We start from the raw sequence: 25080 nt of genomic DNA, 5'->3' as shown, positions 1-25080 counted from the left end.
AAAAAATCCGATAAAGTCTGTGGAGTCTTGAGCAGCGGTTCTCTAATTCTCTGACTACACCTCTACCGGGGGAGCACTTCGGACTCTGGATGCCTCGGGGATTCTGGGGGTAGTACCAGGGGTTTGCAAGCAGCACACACTCCCCAGGTGACTCCCATGCAGATCATGGGGGTCCACCCTCCCGGCTGTGGGGACAGATTGAAATTAATACTACCCAGGACACCTGAGGTCTCATTTTAGCGGCGGCGTTAAAACAGCTCAAGCAGTCGTTAGGTCCCGTTTCCCTGTAAACAGCGAAGCTCGGGCGGCGAGGGCTTCTCCGGCTTCTCGCTGGGCCCCTGGACTCGGCGCGAGCGAATGAATGGAGGGCGAGTGAATGATTAGACGGTGGGTGAATGAATAACAGGACTCGGGCTAGAAAAGGAATTCCTAGAGCCAAGCTCTGGAAGGTGGGAAAGCTTCCAAAGTCTTCCGCGGTGCCTGAGAGGCTCTGGATGAGCCGGTATTTCAGAGGTCGGGACGCGATTGGCCGGTAGAAGCGGCTGCTTGGCGCAGGGCGGTGGAGGCACGGAGCTCAGGGCGGCGCTGCCACCCACCTCGCAGCCCAGCTGCGCGGCGCTTCTGGGTAGGGCGCTCCGCCAGGCCCCGCGCGGCCGTTGCCATAGCTACAGACACAGCCTGGCGGGGAGGCGGGGCCCGACGGAAACGTCATTCCCAGCGCGACGCTCCTCTGCGCCGCCCGCCCTGCTGGTCCGAGACCCTCGGCCGGCCTGGCGGGCGCTCCACCTGCGCGCTCTCCCCGCTCGCCATCTCCCGTTCTGCGCCGGCGCGGTGCCCGCCAGGGAGCGCGGGGGAGCTCTCGGGGCGCATGCGCAGTGCAAGACCCGCCGCTCTGGTGTCGCCGCCGCCGCTGCCGCAGCAGCCGTTGCCGCCTCCCTGCCTGCAAGTGTGTGAAGGAGGAGCCGAGGGTCGCCGCCACTGCCACCGCCATGGGGGTGAGTTGGACAGGGAGAGGGCTCAGGAGGTCCAGGGACGCCCCTCGTAACCCTCGCCCCCTTCGCCCCCATTGTTTCTTGAATCTCCTCACGTGACCCGGGCCCCCTCAGGCCTCACGTGACCCTCAGCCCCCACATGACCCGACTCCCCCATTCTGAGGGTCCCCAAGTTCGGCCTAGCCCAGGAATCCCCGAGAGCCCCCCTTTCCGGCCCCTCCCCCTCGGTGCCCCCTGCCCCTCGTTTCATGCCCGCCCCTTCCAGCCTGGGAGACCCGTTACCGGCCTCCCCACCTGCGGGTCCCCGCGGTGTAGCCCCCTGCTCCCCGGGGTCCCGCATCACCCGGCTGTCACTGGCGAAGCGGCTGCCCAATTCGGACGCCAATCCTGGCTGGGAGGAAACTGAGGCCAGGAGGAAAGAGGGCGTCCCGGCCAAGGTCACCCAGGCAGTGCCTGGGGCTGCAGACCCCACCTCAGTGGCTCCCGCTCCTCGAGTCTCAGTGTAGCCCGTTGCTGCGCTGTTGAAAGCTCTCCACAGTGCTCCTCCTGCCCTGGTGAAACCTCGTCTTCCCGTCCCACGCAGGCCCACCTGCCCGGTGGCCAGTCGTCTTAGCGCTGCAGGTGGCTTTTCATGGGGGAAGGTGGGCATGTGAGCTGGGAAGATGGGGGACCGCTGGTGATGACCATTGACTACCTGTTCTGTGCTGATAGCAGGGAGGTGCTAATATTTCAGTGCCCTTTCCTGGCATATAGAGATATAGGGTTGGGTAGAAGTAATTCCATGTTTCTGAGCTCACCTAAAGCCCAATTTGAGAAGTACCAGTCACTCTCCTAAAACGATAACTGGTTCCCTCTATTATTGGTATTTACATGGAATTTCCACCACCTTAAGGGAACCCTGACTTGGAACCAGAGATGCCTCAGTGCCCCTACTAGCCATCTTCGTTGGCTAGTAGTGTGACATTGTGCCAGTGACATGGCCTTTTTGGATTTGAATTTCCTCACCTATGTATTGGGGGTGATGATACCTCCCCCTTAGAGTCCTAGTGAAGATAAAAGGAGTTAAAGGAAGTAAATAACCAAGTAGGTACCTCAAAAATAGTGGTTGTTATTTTTGCCTGTATTCTCAGCCTTTACTTGAGTGGGCTAAAATAAGTTGGTGCTATTTTTAACACACTGGATTTGTCCCTACTGTTATTAACCTAGATTTTTTTCTCTTACTCAAATATTTATTGACTGAACAGATAACTTTTTATACAAAAATAATTGTCTTGTCCATGTCAAAACAGATTTTCCAGGGCTGAGGGTGTCCTTCAGTGGTATAGCCCTTGCCCAGGATCCCTGGGGGCCTGGGTTCATTCCCAGTACTGCAAAACAAAACAAAAAATCTTTTAGGGTCTGAGGATGTAGCTCAGTGGTAGAACATGCGCTTAGCATGTGCAAGGCCTTGCATTCAATCTCCAGCACCAACCCTCCCCAACAAACATTTGTCATATTTTGATGAGAAATTTGGAGTACTAGTCTGACACTAGTATACTAGTGTCTGACACTAGTGGGTCCTTGTATATTTTATATCTAGAAAATCAAGTCTGGAGACTTTAACCTATAAAGATCCCAGACCCCAGCTGTTGGAACTAAAGGAAACCTGTGTCTCTAGTATCACTTATGTCTACCCAGAGTGAGTCATTAAATATTGAGCCAAAAACAAGGATAAGGTGCCATTCTGGTTTAACACTTCTTCATTGGTTGAGCTGAAATATTAGGCTTTAGAGATACTGCAAACCTTGCTTCCTTTAGGCCCCAGTCTTATTACTCATACTTTATAAACATGTTTCTTAGAACAGCCCCTGAAAAGTCTCTTCTGGCTTAAAACTCAGCAAGAAGCTAGTTGTGGTGGCCCATTCCTGTAATCCTAGCAGCTTGGGAGGCTGAGGCAGGAGGATAGCATGTTCCAAGCCAGACTGAGCAATATAGCAAGACCCTGTCTCAAAGTAAAAACTGAAAGGACTGGGGGTATAGTTCCGTGGTAGAGCACCCCTGGGGTCATTCCCCAATAGCAAAAAATAATGACATCTATCACCACCTTACAGCAACAGAGAGATTTGAGTTATCCTACTTGAATCAAAGCTGCAGAGCTGGAACCCTCTCAATTATCCTTATTCTACTTTAATTGGGACTTTCTGTCACCTGATGACAGGACTTCATTATTCCTAGTGGTCACGCTTGGGTAGAGGGCCCTGTTTTTTCTGACCTCAGGTTGAGAGAGAGTAGTGTTGAGATAGGACCTCGCTAAGTTGCTGAGGCTGTTTCAACTTGCAATCCTCCTGCCTCAGCCTTCCAAGCCTCTGGGATTACAGGTGTACGCCACCAAGCCCAGCTCCCTACCTCTTTTTTATTTTGAGTTAGGGTCTCACTAAGTTGCTAAGACTGGCCTGGAACTTTCTGATCCTTCTGCTTCAGCGTCCTGAATCTCTGAGATTACAGGCGTGCACTGCCATGCCGGCTCCCCAGTTCTTTTTGTTTTTTTATTTTGAGACAGTCTTGCTTAAGTTGCTGAGACTGGTCCTGAACTTGGGATCTTCCTGCTTTAGCTAAGTCTCTGGGATTACAAGAATGTGCCCCTGCTCCAGCTTATATAGCACTTTTTAACAAGTATCATATGTGATACAGTGGGAGGAGCATGGTCTTTGTGGTTCAAACCTAGATTTGAGTCTTAGATAATTCATCCAACAGATAGGAACTAAGTACTTACTGTTGGCTGAGCACCTAGTATACAATGGCAAATAAAGCTGATCTAGATCTGGCTCATGGAGTGCAGTCCAGGGGGAAGGTGTAGGAAGACTGCTGAGAACTCTGCTTACTGGCTCTGTGACCCTTTCTCCGCCTCTCTGTTTCAGATTTATTTTTTCTTTTATTTTTGTACTGGAGATTAAACCCAGCAGTGCTTGAAACCACTGAGCCACATCCCCAGCCTGTTTTTATTTTTTATTTAAGATAGAGTCTTGCTAAGTTTCTTAAGACCTCGATAAATTGCTTAGGGCCTTACTAAGTTGCTGAGGCTGGCTTTGAAATTGCGATCCTCCTGCCTCAACCTCCTGAATCACTGGTTTGCTGGTGTGAACTACTACAGCCTATTAAAACAGATGATATTTATTTATTTATTTTTGTGTGCTGGGGATTGAACCCAGGGCCTTGTACTTGTGAGGCAAGCACTCTATCAACTGAGCTATGACCCCAGCCCCAAAACAGATGATATTTATGAAAGCACTGGCAGTGGCTAACATTAGTGGGTCCTTGTAACTAACAAAAGATGTTACTATGAAGGATTTTTTGATTGGGTGAAATCCTTAATGCAATCAGTAAATTAATCCCCTGATGGGATTGAGTGGAAACTGAAGGCGAGTAAGGTGTGGCTGGAGGAGGTGGGCATTGGGGTCTTGCCTTTGGGTATGTTTGTTTCTGGCAAGTGGAGTCTCTCTGCTTTTATTTATTTTATTTGTTATATGTGACAGCAGAATGCATTACAATTCATATTACACATATAGAGCACAATTTTTCATATCTCTGGTTGTTTTCACAGTATGAAGGATTTTTATATGCAGTGTGTTATACCATTTTGTCCTCACAGCAGCCTCTTGGCCAATAGTGTAGGCATTGTTAGCCCCATTTTATGGATTAAGAAACTGAGGTTCAGAGAAACAGAGTAACTTGCTGAAAAGGTTTTACATTGCCTACAGTCATACAGCTATTAAGTGAAAGAGCTGAGAATCAAATCCAGGTCTCTTGACTCAAAAGCCTACACTCTTTTATTATATAAAGTTCCCTTGGGAGAGACACTTAGCCACAATGAGCTTTACTGTTCACTTACTTATTTCCCATTTTAATTAGGAGAGTTTTCCTATGTCCCTGCAGGACAGCCTTACCTCCACAAGGCAGGGGCAAAGCTAATTGGAACAGTAGGAGACCACTCTTCCTGGTGTTTGCTTGCTGGGTCTGAGGGAGAGCCGTCTGCCTGGCTCAGCCTGCTCCAGCCTGCCTCCCACCTCTGCCCTGTGTTCTTCAGGCTGCAAAATGCTTAAGGCATACTCCATTATCTCAGGCCACAGCAGCACCCTGCCTCACTCTGAGGATTGTCTGGCTTTCCAGTTCCTGAGTGTGAATGAGCCAGTAAATCACCTGGAGGCCTGGTGGCCCTCCTACTGCTTGTGCTTAGGAATTACTTCTTTTGCTTAGAAATGAGATGCTGCGGTGGGAACCCAAGTTTCAATGCTTTCTGGGTCCTGGGAGTCACATTTGCCTACCAGCACCTTTCATCTTTTGCTCTACATTGTGTTAGGGGTAGAGGAAGGGAGCTTGCCTCTGTTGTGAAGGTGTGCTGGTGTCTGACCTTCCTGCATCTCCTCTATGAGGCCAGCTTTACATTCCTGTCTTGCTGGAGATAAGTTGCTTTCACAAGTCATGTTGTGGGTGGCAGGACGGCCATTGGCCTGATCTGGTTGATGCTAAAGCTTATGTTATTCTGCCCCATTGTGCAGCCCCAGAGACCCTCTGACTGGGCTTTCTCTCCATCTGCTTCAGTGTGGAGGGCAGGGCCTAGGTGTGCTCTGTTGGCAAGCTGTTGCCAGGTGCACGGGCAATGAGGAACGGGCTGCTGAGTGCTTCTGAGGCCCCTGGTCTTGGCAGGATGTGAGAAGATCTTTGTTTAATGACTGAGTGGAGTCCTATCACATTAGACATAGGCTATCCTACTGGGAGACAGTGGGGCTGGTGAAACAAACCCTGGATCTATGGCCTCACTCTTGGGGTTGGATCTCCCTTTAGGCACTTACTGTCCAGGAGAGTCATTTCATCTCTTTGAGCATCAGTTTCCATTATCATCATCATCATCATCATCATCATCATCATCATCATCATCATCATTATTTTGCAGTACTGGGGATTGAACCCAGGGGTGCCTACCATTGAGCCCTTTTTATTTTGAGACATGGTCTCACTAAGTTGCAAAGACTAGCATCGGACTTTTGATCCTCTTGTCTCAGCCATCCAACTTGCTGGGATTATAGGTATTTGCCACCACTCCTGGCCTTCAGCCTCAGTTTCCTAATGTGTAAAGGGAGGTGATGGTTTCTGCTCTGGGATTTGAATTGCATACTGAGTTTTTGTTTGTTTGTTTTAAGGTATTAGTGATTGAACCTGGGGCCTTGGGCATGCTTAGCAAGCACTCTGCAACTGAGTGACATAATGTTTTTGCAAGTACTTTGCAATCTGTGAATGTCTGAATGTTGTCTTACAACCTAAATTCACAGAGAAAAATATGGATGTTGTAAAACTTACCCAAGGTAGAGAGAGAGTAGGTCTGCATCTGGATTGCAGCCTCTTGAGGACAGGCTATTTTCTGTTTGTCCTTTCCTCTAGGAAGCTGAAAAATGGGATCTAGATTGCCATTTGCAAAAAGTGCTTAGCCAGACAGTTACTAGCTGGCTCTGGTGGGGTTTGTGCTTCTAAGATCAATCCCTGTGAATTCCTGATGTCTGGGCTCTTCTTCTTGTTGTTTGAAGTAGGAGTTAAGCGGTGTCATTTCTTAGAAATTTGCTGGGGCAGAATTTATCCTGAGAAACTTTTCCTAGCAGCTGGTTCTTTAACTCAAGCGCATGTTAATCGCTGTGTGTCCTTTCCTGGGGCCAGTTTTTCAGGGCTGGACTGTAATTGTGGGTTGTCAAAACCTTTCTCCAGTGAGCTCTGGGAAAGGAAGGCTGGTGTTGGAGAGGCCATGCTGTTGGTAAGAGCAGAACCAGCTTGTCCAGGCCTTTGGGGTACTTGGACTGGGTGGGTCAGTTCCTCTGCTGTGCTGTCTGGTCCTTGTGAGAATGAGAACCATCATTTTTTGAGCACCTGTCATATAACCATTTTGATGTTAATACCATCATGGAGGTATTAGGAACCTTTCTCTCAGACCAGGGAAGGGGCTTCAGAGAAGGGCCATGTCCTCCTAGGACCTAGAGGGACAGGAGGCTTTGCAGGAGCTGTGTCAGAATCCTGAGCCTGGCTTTTCACCAGAGGAAGAGAGAACCTCATGTTAGCCTCAGAACAGGATCTATAGCTGTGGGCAGCTTGCTGTTTGCCCCTCTGCTCAGGGAGCCTCCCTTTTCCCCTCCCCTGCCGCCTGTGTACCCACTACTTGGTCCTGCTGACTGGCAGCATCGCCTTTGGCCTGAGGCGAACCCCTTGGGGCCCTTCACTCTGCCCTTATAGCTAAGTGCACAGTATGCCTAACACTGAAAAGCGCTGCTGGGAATGGCTCTGTATTCACAGTTCCCTGGTCCTTGCTCTGAAAGGTGACCTAGCTCCCACAGGACTACCCCCAATCATACCTTTTTCTCTTGTGGCCAGAAGATACCCAAAAGTCTTTGCATAAACTTGCACTTAGAAACAGCTGTTAGTGGCTACCTCAGATGCCATCTCCCTGAAAGCTGCCCCGAATGGGCCTGAAATTGGGTATTTCCTCCTCACGAGGGAGCTCATGAGTGGATATTCATCACTGCTGGGGGCCTGCTCTGCTGCAGGGTCCTCACAGTGATTGGGGTCAGTATTCTTCTTGAAAGGAAGTCTAGTGACACCGCTTAGGGCTCATGACAAGGAAACAGTGTTCCCTGTTTAAGTCACACACCAAGTGTTTGGCCTTCTGGGTGGGAGGCTTCCTGCTGCTGGGCCAGGCCTGTGGTCGCAGGGACCCTTTGATTTCTCAAAGGGAAAGTCAAGTCTCTTCTTTGCTAGGCCTCAGCTCCTCCAACCAGTGTGGCTTTTCCCTGTTGCAGAGAAAGTCAAGCAAAGCAAAGGAGAAGAAGCAGAAGCGGCTGGAGGAGCGTGCAGCCATGGATGCTGTCTGTGCCAAAGTGGATGCCGCCAACAGGGTGACTCTTCTTTTCACTTCTGCCTTTTGGAACTTCAGCTTGCTTTTTAATTTGACTTCTTTTGGTGCCACCGTGTGGCAGAATCGTGACACTGCCCACGCGTCCTCTGCCTCCTATCTGCTGAGGGAGACCAGCAGTTGGCCCAGTTGTACAGGGAGACGTGGATCCCAGTGGCAGTGGCAGCTTCTCTTACTGATAGTAGAGAGCCTTGAGAAATTTTTGTTAAGAGTTTGCATTTTGGGGAGAATTCCTCCTTAGTGAAACATGGTATGAATTTTCTCATTCATTCCTGCAGACATTCATTGACTGTTCAGGCTGGGCCAAGGGGATGCAGCAGCCTAATCCTCTAGGGGCCCCAATCATAGGAGGAGTGTCTGTGAATCAGCACCAGATGGGCTGACTGGGAGCAACCTGGTGGCCACAGCCTCCAAACTGAACCTGAGAAATTCTGACCATCCTTCTGCCCCAGCCCATATCTCACCTTTTGTTATTCTTTTATTTTTATTTATTTGTTTTTATTTTGCAGTACTTCAGATTGAATCCAATGATGCTCTGCCACTGAGCTACATCCCCAGCCCTTTTTATTTTTTATTTTGAAGCAGGTCATGCTAAGTTGCCCAGGATGGCCTTGAACTTGCCATCCTCCTGTGTAACTGGAATTACAGGCTTGTGCCACTGTACCCAGCTCCTTTTTATTATTCTTGTAGTTCTCTCATAATCAAAATTGCACATCTACAAGAACACAGCTTTGGACTGATTTTTCAATTTGGAGATTTGAGTAGGTGAAGATAGGAGCAAATCCTGTGGCCTCTGTGTTAGCTATACTGTGAGTAAATCCTGTGGCCTCTGTGTAAGCTGTACTTTGAGCAGTATTCTGCCCCATAGGCCAGTGAAGTCTGTTCTTACCCTGTCAGGTGAAGCTAAATTTAACTCCTGTGCCTCTTGACCAAAGTTTCCCTCCTCCATGTAATTTCAGAATTTAGGCAGATGGAGGGCCCTGGGAAGGCTGCTTCTGGGGCCAGGAGCTCTCCTCCCCTCAGGAGTCCCTGTGGCATTCTACTCTCAGGATTTGGGGGCAGGGCCAGCACTTCCACCCACCTGTCTGTGCTACTCCTCTCCTTTCCCTCCACAGCTTGGAGACCCTCTGGAGGCTTTCCCGGTGTTCAAGAAATATGACCGGAATGGGTGAGTTATATTTAGCATTCTCAGAAGTTGTCTCCTTGATTGTCTTCAGGAATTCACTTCTCTAGAGTAGGCTTTCTCAGATCTAGATTTGAAATTGCCGGGCCGCAGTGGTGCTTACCTGTAATCTCAGTAATCTCAGTGGGCTGGCTCAGGCAGGAGGATTGAAAATTCAAGGCCAGTGTTAGCAACCTACTGAGACCCTGTCTCAAAAGCAAAAAATAAAAAAGGCTGGGGATGTAGCCCAGTGGTAGAGTGCCCTGGGTTCAGTTGCTAGTACTGAGAAAAAAGAAAAGGGAAAAGCAGAAATTGGTTAATGCCTTCTGTTGCTGTGAAGTCCCCCATTAGGGTGACACGGAATTGGTAAATGGACAAAGATTTTACACTTAATCTCAGATTGATGTCCCTTTAGGACTTAACTCTTCTCTCTGTAAGAAGAATAATAAAAGCTGAAATAAACTTGGAAAATTGTCCAGGCTGACATTCTCATTTTATGGGAACATCATGGGACACTGAGGCATAGAGAAGTTGAATGAGGTTCTGAGTTTCTGGAGTTTCCCCTCACAGCCAAAGGGACTTTTCATTCCCAGTCCAGTGTATTTTTCCTGAGTATATAGTATAATTGTAGTGGCTGTGTGACCCTGAACAAGTTATTTACCTTTTCTGTGTTCTAATTTTCTTTTAATTTTTTTTTCATTTGTAGATAGACACAATGCCTTTCTTTCCTTTCTTCCTTCCTTCCTTCCTTCCTTCCTTCCTTCCTTCCTTCCTTCCTTCCTTCCTTCCTTTTCCAGACATTCATTCATTCATTCATTTATTTATTTTAGTTGGTCGCAGCATCTTTATTTTATATATTTATTTTTGTGTGGTGCTGAGGATCGAACCCAGTTCCTCACACATGCTAGGCAAGTGCTCTCCCACTGAGCCACAACCCCAACCCCTGTCCCCTAATTTTCTAATCAGAAAGTGACCTGATAATAGAGCTTTCTTCAGGGTGTTGTCAGGTGGATTACTTCCTGGGGCACACTGAAAGTTAGATAAGTATTAATTGTTGTGACTCCTGATTTGATTTGCTGTATGATCTGGATTAAAGGCCCTCTCTTGTTTTAGGTCCTTTGGTTTTAGAAAATAGGAAGCATAATCTGTTTTACCTGAGATGGTGTTGCTGAGTTAAATTTCTGAAATGGAATATCTTGGCTTGAGGAAACAGGGTTTGTGGCTTCCCGGGATTATGGGTTGAATCATAGCAGAGCCTCTTATTAACCTACTTGGGTAATTCATTTGTTGTTGTTGTTGTTGTTCTTCTTTTTTTAAATTTTATCTCTTTATTTTTATGTGGTGCTGAGAATTGGCCTTGTACATGCTAGGTGAGTTCTCTACCGCTGAGCCACAGCCACAGCCCCTCAGTTGTACTTTTTTTTTTTTTTTAAGTTTTTATTTTTTTAGTTGTAGTTGGACACAATACCTTTATTTCACTTATTTATTTTTATGTAGTGCTGTGGATCAAACCCAGGGTCTTGCATGTGCAAAGTGAGCTCTCTACTACTGAGCCACAACCTCAGCCCACAATTGTAATTCTTAAGCCTCATTTTCTTTTTTTTCTTTTTTTTTTTTTTTTAAGAGAGAGTGAGAGAGAGAGAATTTTATTTATTTTTTAGTTCTCGGCGGACACAACATCCTTGTTGGTATGTGGTGCTGAGGATCGAACCCGGGTCGCACGCATGCCAGGCGAGCGCGCTACCGCTTGAGCCACCTCCCCAGCCCTTAAGCCTCATTTTCTTACTTGTCAGTTAGGATGATGATGATGCCAACCTTCAGGGTTGTTTTAAGGAGGAGGGACAATCTATTCAGTACAAGAAGTAGCAGCAGATACGAGTATTTTAATGAACAAGAGAGACACAGATTTGTAAATTATGAAGCTGGCAGTGTTGTTTGCTTTTCGTGGCTGTGTTTCACAGTATCAAGGCACCATAGTATTCCTTTATTCTGATGTATTCCTGTCTGTGAGCAAACGTGTTACTCTTCCTGAAGGCACTGTCTTTCAGCTTCTGGGAAGTCCTTTGACATGGTTTAGAGATCTCTTCCTGAGGTATCCTTTAGTGTTTCCATATCTGTGTGTTCTCACTGACTTCCAGAAACAGGGAATAACTTGGAAGCACTTACCAGGTGACTCTGGGTTCCTCCAATTCCTGGAATTTTGTGTGATTCTTGTGGCCAAGCTCCTACTTTCACAAACTTACTGAATACAGATTTAGTGGAGGAATTCTGCAGACTGGTCTTTGGACCTTTTATGGCTAAAACAGAAGTAGTGCTGTATTGGGGCAATTCTTACTGCTGTGTGATTGGTACTTAAGAAGGGGTAGGAGGTTCTGTGTTTACTAGTCTAAGCACATGGGCAATGCCAGTCAGCTGACATGTGGTGAATTCCAGTGGGAGCATCCCCTGGAGTTGGCATGAGAGGCCCCTGAAAGATTCGGACGTGTTGCTCCTTAAAGGCTTACATATTGCTGATTCCAGTCCATTCACAATGGGTGCTTCTTTGCCTCTCAGAGGTGGAAATGTACCACTTGGGAGCTTTAGAGGCTACAGATCTGGATGAAGGTGGAGGTGGCTGGGGGAGGTCCTAGCAATGTGATAGGTGTCATTACTGCCTCCTGACTCCAAAGTAAGTTTTTCACTATAAAGAAAGAAAGGAAAAGTAGCTGTCCAGAATGTCGTTACTTACAGAATGTCATTTCAGGGCTGGGGATGTGGCTCAAGCGGTAGCGCGCTCGCCTAGCGTGCGTGCGGCCCGGGTTCGATCCTCAGCACCACATACCAACAAAGATGTTGTGTCTGCCGAGAACTAAAAAATAAATATTAAAAATCTCTCTCTCTCTCCCCTCTCTCACTCTCTCTTTAAAAAAAAAAAAAAAAAAAAAGAATGTCATTTCATAGATTTACTGGGGAGTTTAACTTTATTTTACTTAAATTTCCTTTAGAAACATACCTGCCAGGCATGGTGGCACATGCCTGTAATCCCAGCAACTCTGGAGGCTGAGGCAGGAGTATTACAAGTTTGAGGCCAGCCTCAGCAATTTGGGTGAGACCTTGTCTCAAAGTAAAATAGAAAGGGTTGGTGATATAGCTCAGAGGTAAAGTATCCCTGGGTTCAATCCCCAGGACTAAAAAAAGGAAAGAAACAAATACCTTAATACTTATAGAATTTGTTAGTTTAGGAAAACAATGGTGGATTACACCCTGTACTACCCTCTTTAATCAACTGAGAATACCCCCTGAGTCCTCAGATGAAGAGGCAGGTGGGGCTTCTTGAGGGGTATTGAGCTGTAGTTGCCTTGAAGGACCCAGGGTCACCCAATTGGTTTTGAAGGCCAGATTGGTATAGATGAGAAGGAAGAGAGCCTGTGGGAGCCCAGCGATAGTCAGTGCAGAATTCAAGCACAGGAGCTAAGGGACAAATAGACACCAGTGTTTATAACAAAAACAAGAGGCCCAGTGGGTAGGAAAAGAGCAGTAGAGGTAGCAGAGAGGAACAAGAGGTTGACAGAGTACTGAGTCTGACAAGGACCCGGCAGGGGAGGCAGGAGAAGGGCCCTGTGGTTAGGTGGCAGGTGTGGCAATGACAGTTGTTGATCTCGACCCAAAAGGCTTAGTTTTCGGCCCAGGCACTGTCTTCAGTCATGTCTGGAGTCATCTTGGTTTCTCTTGGGAGAGTGTTTTAGTCGGCTTTTTTCTGTCTCTCTGACCAAAAGACCTGACAAGAACAGTGTGGAGAAGCTTATTTGGGGCTCATGATTTCAGAGGTCTCAGTTCACAGAGGGCTGACTCCACTGCCCTGGGCTGAGGTGAGGCAACGCATCATGGCTGAAGGGCTAGAGGAGGACAGCAGCTCCGGACAAGGTGATCAGGAAGCAGAGAGCTCTGCTCACCAGGGACAGAACAGAAGCCCAGTGACCTCCCTTTTCCAGCCAATTCATACCTGCTCCAGTTACCACCCAGTTGATCCATAGTGGGGGGTTACCACAGATTAGATTACAACTCACAACCCTGTCATGTCACTCCTGAACATTCTTGCACCTGAGCTTTTGGGGGACACCACATATCCAACCCAAAATGGTAACTGAGATCAGGCGCACCTCTCTGTCGGAGTTGCAGGGTGGAATGCAGTGCCCTGGCAGGAGCACAGACTCGGACCAGCTCTCACACCTCCCTGTCCTCTTCTCAGGTTGAATGTCTCCATTGAATGTAAGCGGGTGTCTGGACTGGAGCCAGCCACCGTGGACTGGGCGTTTGACCTGACCAAAACGAATATGCAAACCATGTAAGCAGGGCTGACCAGAGGGGAGCCTTGTTCCCAGCTGGCTTTTCCCCAAGCCTTCCTGTCCTGACTGCTCCTGAATTCCTCAGGTATGAGCAGAGCGAGTGGGGCTGGAAAGACCGAGAGAAACGGGAGGAAATGACTGACGACCGAGCGTGGTATCTCATTGCTTGGGAGAACAGTTCTGTGCCTGTTGCCTTTTCTCACTTCCGATTTGACGTGGAGTGCGGGGATGAAGTCCTGTACTGGTAGGAGCCAGGGCCTAGGGGCGCAGCCAAGGGGAGGAGACCACGTGGCAAAAGCCTTTGGGTCTGGGCTGCAGGGGCTGCAGGCTCCTCTGATGGGCCTTGCAGCCCCTTCATGCAGCAACCTGCACTCACCCTCTGCTTCCTTATTCCAGCTATGAAGTGCAGTTGGAGAGCAAAGTGCGGCGGAAAGGCCTGGGGAAGTTCCTCATACAGATCCTGCAGCTTATGGCCAACAGGTAAGGGCTGAAAAGAAAGCGAGGAACCTGGAGACGGTGAGTGAGAAGTGAAAGATGGAGACCAGGCAGAGATCCACACAAGAGTTTATTTGTCAGAGCTGACAAATAAAGGCCATCTCTCCATAGACGGAGAGAGGCGAAACAGGCTTGGGGTTCAGGACTTTTATGGGGCAGGCTCAGGGATTAAAGCTGGGCAGGTCCTAATGTGGGTGGTTAAGGATGAGATTGGTACGAGGAAGTGGTGAGCCTTTCTCAGGAATGCCCATGGGAAAGCAGAATTTTTCTTAAATTGGCGGCTGTCACTTAAGATGGCTGTCCAGGTGCTAAGTAAGGACCTTAAAAGGGCCACCTTCTTAGGAGGTCCTGTGTGGGTCAGTTGGAAAGAGCTGCCTCTGAGTCCACTGTTCTTTGAGTCTCCTTGGAGGACAAATCATAAGAAATGTTCTGGAGACAGCATCTAGAATCTGTTCAGTATCCTGCTCCTTGCCTTGCTGGACTCCAGTTTTGTCCTTCAGTTCAGAGCAGGGAGCATCTCTTTAAGTTGTCAGTGGACCTTTATTTAATTTATTTATTTATATGTGGTGCTGAGAATTGAACCCAGTGCCTCACCTGTGCTAGGCAAGTGCTTTGCTGCTCAGCCCCAGCCCCAGCCCTGAGAGCATTTTTTCAGGGCCTGATCTGTGCTGAGTTCTGAGCCTAAGTAATGGGGCTACAGAGAAAGGGTGGGGAAGATCCTGGCGCAGTCTGACCACCCTGCTGTGGAGGGAAACACTGAGTGCTGTGGTACCTAGGGTCTTTGCAGGCTGGACAAGAGACTTGGGGACTCCTTTTGGGTTAATTTAGGGGAAAGTAGCAAGGACATGAGGGAGGGGAGGCATGGCCTTGACTCTTTCTAAAAAGTACTTGCTCTGCTGGGCACGGTGGCGCAGGCCTGTAATCTCATCTACTGGAGATGCTGAGGCAGGAGGATTGCTAGTTCAAAGCCAGCCTCAGCAACTTAGTGAGGCCCTAGGTAACTTGGTAAGACTCTATCTCAAAATTTAAAAAAGGGGCTGGGGATGTGGCTCAGCGGTAGCGCGCTCGCCTGGCGTGCGTTCGGCCCGGGTTCGATCCTCAGCACCACATACCAACAAAGATGTTGTGTCTGCCGAGAACTAAAGAATAAATATTAAAAATTCTCTTTCTCTCTCTCTCTCTCTCTCTCTCTCTCTCTCTCTCTCTCTCTCCTCTCTCACTCTCTCTAAAAAAAAAAAAAAAAAAAAAAGAAAAATTTAAAAAAGGTCGGGGGGCAGCTGGGGATATGGCTCAGTGGTAAAGCACCCATGCCTTAAATCCCAAGTACCAAAAGAAAAAGAGAGAAGCTTCTTAAGCTCCTGTTCTGCTTTCTTGCAGTACACAGATGAAGAAGGTGATGCTAACAGTATTTAAACACAATCACGGTGCCTACCAGTTCTTCCGAGAAGCACTACAGTAAGGAGCTGGGCCCTGACGTGGTCCTTCTGGGTGGTCAGAGGCACTGTCCCTGTGCGGCATTCCTGGTTCCAGCCCCCATTCACAGTCCATTGGGGCATGGGAGGTTGGCATTGGTAAGATAGTATGTCAGTGTCCTTTGACTTGGTCCCTTGCACGTTGGTTCCAGGGGTCTCATCATTGGCACTGTTGGAAAGTTCTCAGGCTAGGGAGGAAGGCATTCAGCTGCCTGCAGTCAACTCTTTCTCCTGTCTACCTTGCAGATTTGAAATTGATGACTCTTCTCCCAGCATGTCTGGCTGCTGTGGGGAAGACTGCTCCTATGAGATCCTGAGCCGGAGAACCAAGTTTGGGGACAGCCAGCACTCCCACGCAGGTGGGCACTGTGGCGGCTGCTGTCACTGAACTCCCAGAGCCACTTATGTCAGAACCTGCTCTCCTAAGGCCTGTCTTCTCCCCTGGTCTCACGTCACTTGCCAGGTGCCCTCAGAGCTGTGGTTTCCTCAACCCTGTATGTACCAGGTGGCACCCTGAGAGCACAGAACCCTGGGGAGGAGTGGTCCACACTGCCCCTTCTCCTCTCTCTTGGAAGAGCAGAGTGCCAGGAGGGAATGGAGGGAGAGGATGCTACAGGAAGACCACTGCGGGCCGGCGGGAAGCTCCTCTCTTGTGGCTGCCTCCTCACTCCACTCAGAAGGTTCCCCTACTTCCCCACAGTTGGATTCCTGATGGACCTTCCCCTTCCCTGGACAAATGGAATGTTTTATCCACTCTTGTGAAAGTTTTAAGAGTCCTGGTCTGGGGTCTGCTGGGACCCAAAGAGGACTGGACTTTGTATGATCCAAGTGCAAAGTAAGGCTTCAGAGAGACCCTGGCTCCCTTACTCCTCGATCTCATGGATGGCGCTCGCGTGGAGACTGCATAGGCCTTCTACGCCAAGATACAGGGAAGCTCTTTCTAGCCACGTGCTTGTAGATCCACAGAGTGGAGTTGTCCAGGGACCGGCCAACCGGAAGGCTGCCTCTCTCCATTGCTGTCAGGGAGGGCGGACAGGACCAGCACCAGGTGTCCTGGGGGCTGCCATGGGGATGCCTGCTTCTCTGGGCTCTTAGACTTTGCTGCATTCTAAGCTTGACCTCTTGATCTCATGGCGGTGACTTGAGCTTTTAATTCAAGAAGAAAGCCAGAGGCCCTGCCTGTTCCTATCCATTGCCCTCTCCACACTTTCTCCCCTGCCTCTTGCCTCCACCCCAGATACCTCTGTTCTTAGTCTCAAGGGGGGAGTAACATCAGGGAGCCTCTTGTCTTCCCCCAGAAGGATCCCTTGTTCCTGGTGTAGTTGATACTTTCCTCTCACCTGTTGGTGCTGATATCTCTCTGAAGGTGGGATGTCCCTCCCACCACTGTCCTCCCTCTTCAGAGAGCCCCCAGCCAGCAGCAGGCCCCTCTGCCTGCACCCCTAGCCTCACCCCTCACTGTTTCAGTGAGGCACTGGTGCCACTGTCCTGGCCAAGCCGGGCCACAGCTCAGCTGCAGCAGGAATGCCCTTCAGTGGCCCAAACAGCTGCTTTGCTTTTCTCTCTCTGGTGTCATCCTGTGTCAGCAGGTTGGAGCAGTGGGAGGAGAAGGCCTTCCTCTTAGAGGTGTAGAGGATGTGGGCTCTGAACTTACACTCATCCTGATCTCTAGGCCTTGTTCCTCTTCCAGAAGAAAAACCAAATCTTTATCCAGGAAAAAGCACCTAACACCTCCCTTTTGACGTCCCAAGCTTTGCTTCAGGGAATGTCGTAAGGTTCTAGCCTTTGTGCAGTTGTCTCCTAGGGGGTCTGTCAGCCCCTCTGCTGCTGGAGTCTGCTCACTCCACCCTCTGCCCTTACTCAGGTGGTCTGCCCTGGCAGATCTCATTAGAGTGGTCCTTGCTTCTCACCCAGAGTCCTGCCTGCATAGCAGCCTGTGCTCATGAGGCCTCGCTTCCCATCCTGGCCTCTGCTGAGTGCCTGGTGCTGCTCTCAACCCCACCAGTAGTGGGCCTGGCACTCTTGGGAGAGAGCCTTGCAGCTTTACACTGGATAAGGCCACGGTCGCTTTGCCTGCTGGCTCCCCGGGGTTTTACCCCAGTGAGAGTTGAACTTTTGGGGTAGGGGTTGGCAAACTCCTAAGAATCACAAAACAACAAGAGCATGTTTAGGAAGAGTCTGATCCCTGTCTCAAAGTACAGAGTGCTAAATATTTATTGTCTTAGATCATGAATTTCTGATACCTCCCACTCAAGGGGACCAAAAGGAACCCCCAGTATAGACCCCATTTGAGGTGAGCTCAGTTTATGTTGTCTCTTTCCAGTCATTGGTAATGGGGTGCTCAGGGCCATGCCCTGCTTCCCCCAGCCTCTGCAGGCCATGTCCCAGAGGCGGCATCAGGAGGTTAGGCACTGGCTGAGACTGCAGGTGTGGGTGTTGGGCCCTCATGTCTCAGATGGCAATTTCCACCTCCCTTGGGTCTTGGTTTTGAGAAACAGCAGGCCTTTTTTGTTGTTTTTTTTTTTTTGTTTGGGGCATGTTAAGATATATTTTAAGTTTTTTTTTTTTTTTGTATCTGCTCTATTTCAGGTTATTTGTTGGTGTCAGATATGTATGGTTCTTTTTAACCCTTTGTGTTTTTTTAGAGGAAACTTGGAAGATAAACTTCTTTGATATATATTTTTTTTTCTTTAGCAACTTGTTATCACTGGAATCAAAGGGAAAAGTGATCTCTTTTTTGCATTGGTTGTATTTGTATGTCACAAATAAAAGACACTTTGTTCAGCTGCTGGGATGGCTTCCAGATGCTGGGGTGCCATGGGCAGCAAGCACTGGGCCTAAACCTTGGGAGGCACGTGGCTGGACTGGCCCCATGCCCCTTCCTGGGAAGGCGGGCTGGGTGTCTGGGGCAAACAGCCAGGGGTGGGAACAGAGACTAAATGTATGTGTTTGTGTCACTTCCCAGAAGTTCTGGATGTCCTACTGAGGGGTGTCTACTCTATATCCTGGTGCAAATCCTAAGCCAAGCATTGTGACATTTGACATTTGCAGCCAAGCATAAGTTTCAGTGTCCATGTGTGGAATTTAATAGATAGTGTTTGTTTCCTCTCTTTTACTTTTTTGGGTTACTCAAAATATTCTTGGTTTCTTAAAAAGATACCTCCTCTCTTCCCTGTCCTCCTGGGGGACAAAGGCTTAAAGGAAGGGTAAATGTCAGGACTGAAGGGCCAGAAAATTATGAGCCAGGAGAGGATCAGCCTGTCTGCCCTGAGGGGCTCCTGCCAGTTCCTGGGCTAGGGCTTGCTAGGAGGGGAGACAGGAAGTGGGCCATTGAGCTGGAGCTTGCCGGTCCGGCTGCAGCAGAATAACGGGGGGGGGGGGGGGGGGGGGGGGGGGGGGGTGACGACGAATAACTTGTGCACTTTGATACAGCAGAATAGGAGCAGTTTATTGTAGGGCAACAGAGCTATTTATACATTGCCAGGCACCATCCAGACTTGTTTACGAACTCTAACATTTCTCTGGCAAAATACCAGGTGTTATTTTGACTTGTCTACAGACCTTAACAGGAGCTTAGATGCACTTCCTGTGGACAAAGCAAGGGCCAGCTTCACCTTACTTCTTGGTGATTTGCACATTTTAGGTGGAAAGGAAGGCCAATGGAGCCCCTGATACATGAAGTGTTTGGGGAAAGAGGAGTGGGGTTAATGGCTGTCAGTGGGTACCTGCTTTGTAGATTGTGACCTCTTTCCTGTCGGTGGGGGTGCACCCAGAGGATGGTTCCTGCTGGTGTCAGTCTCTGAGGTCCAAAGAAAGGTATTGTGACCCTTGGGAATGGAGAGTGATTTGCTGGTCTAATGATATAACTTGACAAAATTCTGCCCCTGGCCACACAGTTTCTTTGTTACTTTAAGGAAGTCTCAATCCCAAGCAGAAGTTTCCTTCCTTCCTCCCTCCCTCCCTCCTTTTTTTTTTTTTTTTTTTTTTTTTTTGAGTCAGGGTCTCACCTAAGTTGCCCAGTCTCACTAAATTGCAAAGGCTGGCCTTGAACTTGTAATCCTTATGCCTCAGCCTCCAAGTTGCAGGGATTGCAGACAGACACATGCCACTTTGCCCAGGTCAGTTTTCTTTCTTTTTTTTTTTTTTTAGAAAGAGAGAATTTTAATATTTATTTTTTAGTTCTCGGCGGACACAAGATCTTTGTTTGTATGTGGTGCTGAGGATCAAACCTGGGCCGCACGCATGCCAGGCGAGCGCGCTACCGCCTGAGCCACATTCCCAGCCCTAGGTCAGTTTTCTTTAAGTGTCCATCCTCTGTTGCACAGTAGAGCCAAAGCTGGAAGGGCGTGGCCAAAGGCCTCCTCCTGCCCACCTCCCAGCACATTCTGTCCTAGCTGCGGCCTCAGCCTTAACTGCTCCAGCTGCAATTCCAGCTTCTTCACTCAAGTAGTCCTAGCTGAACTGCCACACTGTTGGTAGGCAGAGAGAGCAAGGGCGCAAATTGTTAGTGGAACCTGTGCTGGCTTGAAAGGGACTAGATTTCCCCAGGTGGTTTCTGCTGCTAGGCCTTTTTTTTTTTTTTTTGGTACTGGGGATTGAACCCATGTGCACTTAACCCCTGAGCCACATCCCCAGCCCCCCACTTGCCTTTTTGTTTCTTTTTACCTAATTGTTAATGGACCTTTATTTAATTAAGTATATGTGGTGCTGATACTCGAACTCAGTACCTCACACATGCTTCAGTTCAAACTTAGGGGTGATTTTTGTTAGGTTCCTCTCTTCCCTAATATAGCAGTGGCAGGGATGCTGCCTGCTGCCTAGGATGAGGGTCTGGGGCAGGATGGTGTGCAGAGGAGGTCTTTGCAAGGGGAAGAAGTTGGCCCTGCTCAGTTGTCATCTCCACCCTTGTGCTCCTGCTGGGCTCTTTGGAATGCCTTCCCTGCATTTTTGTTTTATGTGCACAACCACCTTGTGCCATAGGTGGTGGTGTTACTCAAAGATAAGTGAAAAGTGACTTTTCTGTAGTTCCAAAAGGAAGTGACAGAGTCATGATTTGAACCCAGGGTAGGAATGTTATCCCCATCTGAAGAAACCTGAAGCCAGGAGCAGCAACTTGACTCCAAAGCCCCTTCCCTCCCCACTGCCTTCCCACAGGGGCCATCCCAGGAAGCCCTTTGTCTATGGTGCTGGTGGCCAGGCCTGGGATCTGGCAGTGCCAGGGAGGGTGGTGATACCCTGGACAGGATGTTGGTTTCTGTGAAGTCCATCTGTTTCTGGATTATGTCTCTGCTGGAGTGGACAAGGTGGAACCTCTAAACCTGTGTTGGTACTTTGGGAGTTTCTCCTGTGTAGTTTTGTCTTTTCTTTTTTCTTTCCTTTTTTTTTTTTTTGTACCAGGGATTGAACTCAGAGGCACATAACTACTGAGTCACTTCCCCAGCCTTTTATTTTGAGACAAGTCTTGCTAAGCTGCTTAGGACCTTGCTAAGTTACTGAGGCTGCCTTTGAACATGTGATCCTCCTGCCTCAGCCTCCCAAGTCACTGGGAATACAGGCGTGTGCCACTGTGCCTGGCTGCTGTGGAGTGTTGCATAAAAAGGAATATTTGCTATGAACCAATCATCAGGGAAGACAGCTTCTCCTGCTGGGGCTGAGGTCACACCACAGGGCAGAGCTTAGTGTAGGCCAAACCAAAGTTGGAGGGATGGGCTTACAAGGACCTGGAGCTGGCTGCAGGGGCCCTGAGCAGTTGTGTCCATTTCTCCATCTTGGACTGTTGCTCCAGGATCTGCATCTTTGTGGTTCTGCTCTGGCACAAGAGGACACTATTGCAAAGTGGGCATGAGGGGTGACCTAGACACTGGGCCCCTGTCTGGCTTCTCCCATCCTGCATCCCTTACCAGTGGTAACAAAGAAGTAGCAGCACTTCAGATCTTCGTGAGATAGTGAGGTGTCCAGATGCTGGACTGAGGCAGTGCATAGCCCTTGTGGTGGGGCACCCTGTGAGTGGTGCGGTCCCCAAGCTGAGCATATGCCTGGTGCATGGTTTCCACAGGGCCTTCAAACCTGGAAGTCAGGAGAGCACTTCTGGAATGATTCTGTGACCTCTACATTGGATTTGAGGGGTGGGAAAGGTGGGGTATGTGGATAGAGGGGCCTAGGGTCCAGAACTGGAGTGCTAAAGTACAAAACTTGAGGTCCCTCAGAGTCTGGCAGTGAGATTGGGTCTCAGGGAATAGTGAAAAGGAATGGAGGATCTGAGGAGACGTTAGGGGTCCAGAGGCAGAGAGCACTGAGGATTGGACTTGGGAGTCCAGGCTGAGGGCTCGAAGCAGCAGAGTCTGGATGTACCATCACAGCAGGGTAGGTGTATAGCTGGGGGCCAGAGCCATTGTCAAAGGTGAGTCTGGTGACATTGTGCTCATCACAGGTGGCTTCTGGTTGTGGACTTAAAGAGTGGAAGGAGTTAACTACCTCTGGCTCCTGCAGATCCCCCAGTCCCAGGTGGCTGCCCCATAGTCTCCTGTGACTGCCAGACCCCTGGGGTGCCAGCACAGACATCTGAAGGGGGAGCAGCACCCACCTGCTCCTGTGTAGATACCCTGTTGTTCCAACCCCAACAGCTGCACCTGGGCCCACTGCTGGACATCTGGCGCCTGGTGACAGCTGTGCCCCGGGAAAGAACAAATACCCCTCCAAGACCTTGCATTCCTCTGCCTGCTCCAGTTTCTCAAAGCAGCCTTGTTCTTCCAGTGAGGCCAACCCCCCTTCCACTTTGTCCTGCTGAACCTAGCAGCCCCCCAGGATGGAAAGGGACATTCTCAAGGAAACCATGCACCCAGAAAATCTATGTTAGACCTGAACCACCTCCATCTGGCTCCTCTTCCTCACCTTTGGGCACTGGGGCACATCTGAGACTATACTGAGGTCTTCTGCTGCCACCCTACCCAGGGAGTCTGTTGTTCCCCCACAGGCATGTGGAGAGGCCTAAGCTGCCGTCAGTAAGAGCCTGAGGTTGAGCTCCCAGAGACCAGCCAGCTCTGTTTCTGCCCACCTCACCCTGCAGTCCTATCTCTGGCTCATCCCAGGAAGCAGTGCCTGGCACCACTCACATGCTGGGGAGAGTCTAAGTTGGCCCAGTGGTCAGGTTCTTACCAGCTCCAGGCCAGATGCTCTGGAAGGTGGCAGGGGAGGAAAGCATAGAGACTTCAGCTGTGGGCCTTATAGGACTGGCTGTGGCCTTTCCTCTACCCTTACAGACTTCGTATTTGGATATGGTCCTGGAAGCTATTGGATTTTTCATGAACAGAGAGTGAAGAATGGGGTAAGGGGCATCTAGTGTTCCTCCAGCCTGTGTTTAGCCTGCAGGCTGGAAGCCAGCTGAGATGCGGCACCTGGTGTCTTCTCAGTTCGTGTAGTGGCCATCAGGGACTGGGAAGCCAGAGTGTGAAGCTGATGTGAGGGCTAGGGACCAGCTTCCCTGCCCATCCCCAAGTTTAGGATCTGTTCCTAGTGTACCCTTCAAGTGCCCTTGGATCAGAGATGGGATCCTGAAACCTTTAGGTCTCACCCTTGGCAGAAAGAGACTCCTGGCAGTCTGTGTGTTGGGGGCAGTTCCAGGGTGTGGGTGGCATTCCTGTTCTTGCAGGTAGCACAGCAACTGCCCTGTATATTAGAAGGAATCTGCCTTGTGGAAGCCTGTCTCACCCTGTTGAGCAAACCTCCTTCATTGGACCATCGTGGACCACACCATCTGTGTTTTATTACTGAGGCTGGCTTTGAACTTGCAATCCTCCTGCCTCAGCCTCCCAAGTTGCTGGATTTATAGGTGGCACCACTGCCCTGGATTTGTTGCTGTCTTGTCAAAGGACTGTCCTGTCCATGGTTTGAGTGAAGGTGGAATGCTGGGTGACAGGAAGGGAGCAGAAACATTGGTATTAGTTCAATAGACAGATCTAGGTGCAATCCCTGTCCTGGTACTAGTAGCTTCTCTTGCCTCCTTTCTGATGGGGGCTTTAAAAGTAGCCTTATCACAGGGACCAAAGGAAAACCCTGGGACAGAAAAGACATTCCTCTTTTTCAAAAAATACAGTTCTCCAAGGAATCCTTCCTAAAGTGTTTCTAGGCCCCTTGTCTAGCTGTGCTCTCATCCGGGAGTCATTCCTGTGTTTCACAGTGCCAGGCAAGCCTAGGAAGCAGTAGGAGAGTCCCTGCCCCTTCCTTTCCTCAGTGGGGCTCTTGCTTCTAGGGGTGGGAGAGGGGACTTTAGAAGCATCTGTCTAGGGGGCTTTTCCCCAGGGCCCCAGGCAAGGTAAGTGCAGGGGTAGGTAGCTGAGGGTGGGCCTGCTGGACATTAAAAATATTTTAAAGATTGGGTAAATTAGGTAGGGGAAGGATGAAGAGGGGCCCAGCTTGGAGTCTGGGAACACATCCCTTTAGAGATAATTTAGGCACCATTTACCTTCCAGGGCACTTCAGGTCCATTGTCTGGGGTTGAGGGACTGAGGTTTCTTTCAGAACTGTTTTCCAGTCTCTAGCCAGCTCATCCCCACCCCTTTCAGCAGCCTTTAATGCTATTGACATTGATGTCAAAACTGGAACTTTTGGAAACTCGCTCTTTGCAACAGCTTGTGGGGTGGTTAAAAGAATGGGTTTTGGAGCAGACAGCCCTGCCCTAGAATTCTGGCTCAGCAGTCTTGTAGCCACATCATCTTTTGTAGGTCACCCAGCTCTCCAGGACTGTTTCCTTGTTTGTAAAAAAATTGAAACAGCTTCTTTGTGACACTGTTGTGAAGTTGGAATGAGAGTAGTTAAAGTCTGGCTCCACGTCCCCTTTCCTGCTTTGCTTCTACCTATTTGAATACCTTTCAGTATCCTGAGGTTCAGGAACACTGTCCAAATGTCTGATCTGTGCCAGCTCAGTAGGAGACAGGTGGGGGACTTCAGCTATGGGCCCTATAGGACTGGCTTGGATCAGAGATGGGATCCTGAAACCTTTAGGCCTCACCCTTGGCAGAGAGAGACTCCTGGCAGTCTGTGTGTGGGGGCAGCTCCAGGGTGTGGGTGGCATTCCCGTTCTTGCAGGCAGCACAGCAACTGCCCAGTATATTAGAAGGAATCTGCCTTGTGGAAGCCTGTGTTGAGATGGAGACCCATCCTGTGGCCAGTGCTATCACATCTGCTGCTGGGTGCAGAGAAGAGTCAGGCCTGGGATGGCCTGTGGCAGGACCACCTCAAAAATCACTTCCTAAAATATCATAGTTATATTTTCACCACAGTGCTTACATATTTTCTCTTTGATTGTTTATTGTCTGTCTCTCTGTCGTCCAGAATGTCAGTTCTGCCATGAGACCTTGTCTACCTTGTTCACTACTGGTGCCTAGAACACTTCCTGGCACACTGGGGGCTAATGAAAATTTGTTGAATGAAGTAAGTTTATCATTAAGAGAAGGCCAGAGAATAGGAGTTTTAAAATGTTCTAGGTAGAGCATAAAATGCAAAGAGGCAAAAGGCTTGGAGTGGTGGAGGGGAAACCCCCAAACAAGGAACACTGGGAGATGAGGTTGGAGAGTGACATCCAGGAATTAGGACTTGTTTAGAAAGCAATGGGGAGCCACTGAAAGTGTATAGGTTCTTCAGACGTAAGTTTGGAAAATAAGGAAAGGAGGAAGGAAGGAAGTAAAAGGAAGGAAATGAGGGAAAGAGG

The 25080-nt window shown here is 49.2% G+C and overlaps 1 protein-coding gene across 1 annotated transcript; it reads left to right on the top strand.

Moving 5' to 3' along the window:
• Positions 1 to 756: 756 nt before the first annotated feature.
• Naa40 (N-alpha-acetyltransferase 40, NatD catalytic subunit) lies at positions 757 to 18162 on the top strand. Its single transcript, XM_026414445.2, has 8 exons — positions 757 to 995; positions 7808 to 7903; positions 9036 to 9088; positions 13311 to 13406; positions 13493 to 13651; positions 13804 to 13887; positions 15280 to 15357; positions 15621 to 18162. The coding sequence occupies exons 1-8, from the start codon at positions 990 to 992 to the stop codon at positions 15760 to 15762; spliced, it is 714 nt and encodes a 237-aa protein (XP_026270230.2). The 5' UTR covers positions 757 to 989; the 3' UTR covers positions 15763 to 18162.
• Positions 18163 to 25080: the final 6918 nt, after the last annotated feature.

Source organism: Urocitellus parryii, chromosome 4 (assembly GCF_045843805.1).
Source record: "Urocitellus parryii isolate mUroPar1 chromosome 4, mUroPar1.hap1, whole genome shotgun sequence".
NCBI lineage: Eukaryota > Metazoa > Chordata > Mammalia > Rodentia > Sciuridae > Urocitellus > Urocitellus parryii.
The sequence above is the reverse complement of the archived record's forward strand: the minus strand, read 5'-3'. Positions and strand labels throughout refer to the sequence as shown.

Bases quoted from the DNA above. Each gene is read 5' to 3' on its own strand.
- Naa40 (XM_026414445.2), top strand. The intron at 7,904-9,035 runs GTGACTCTTCTT...TTCCCTCCACAG, and splicing joins AAGTGGATGCCGCCAACAGG to CTTGGAGACCCTCTGGAGGC. The intron at 13,888-15,279 runs GTAAGGGCTGAA...GCTTTCTTGCAG, and splicing joins CTGCAGCTTATGGCCAACAG to TACACAGATGAAGAAGGTGA.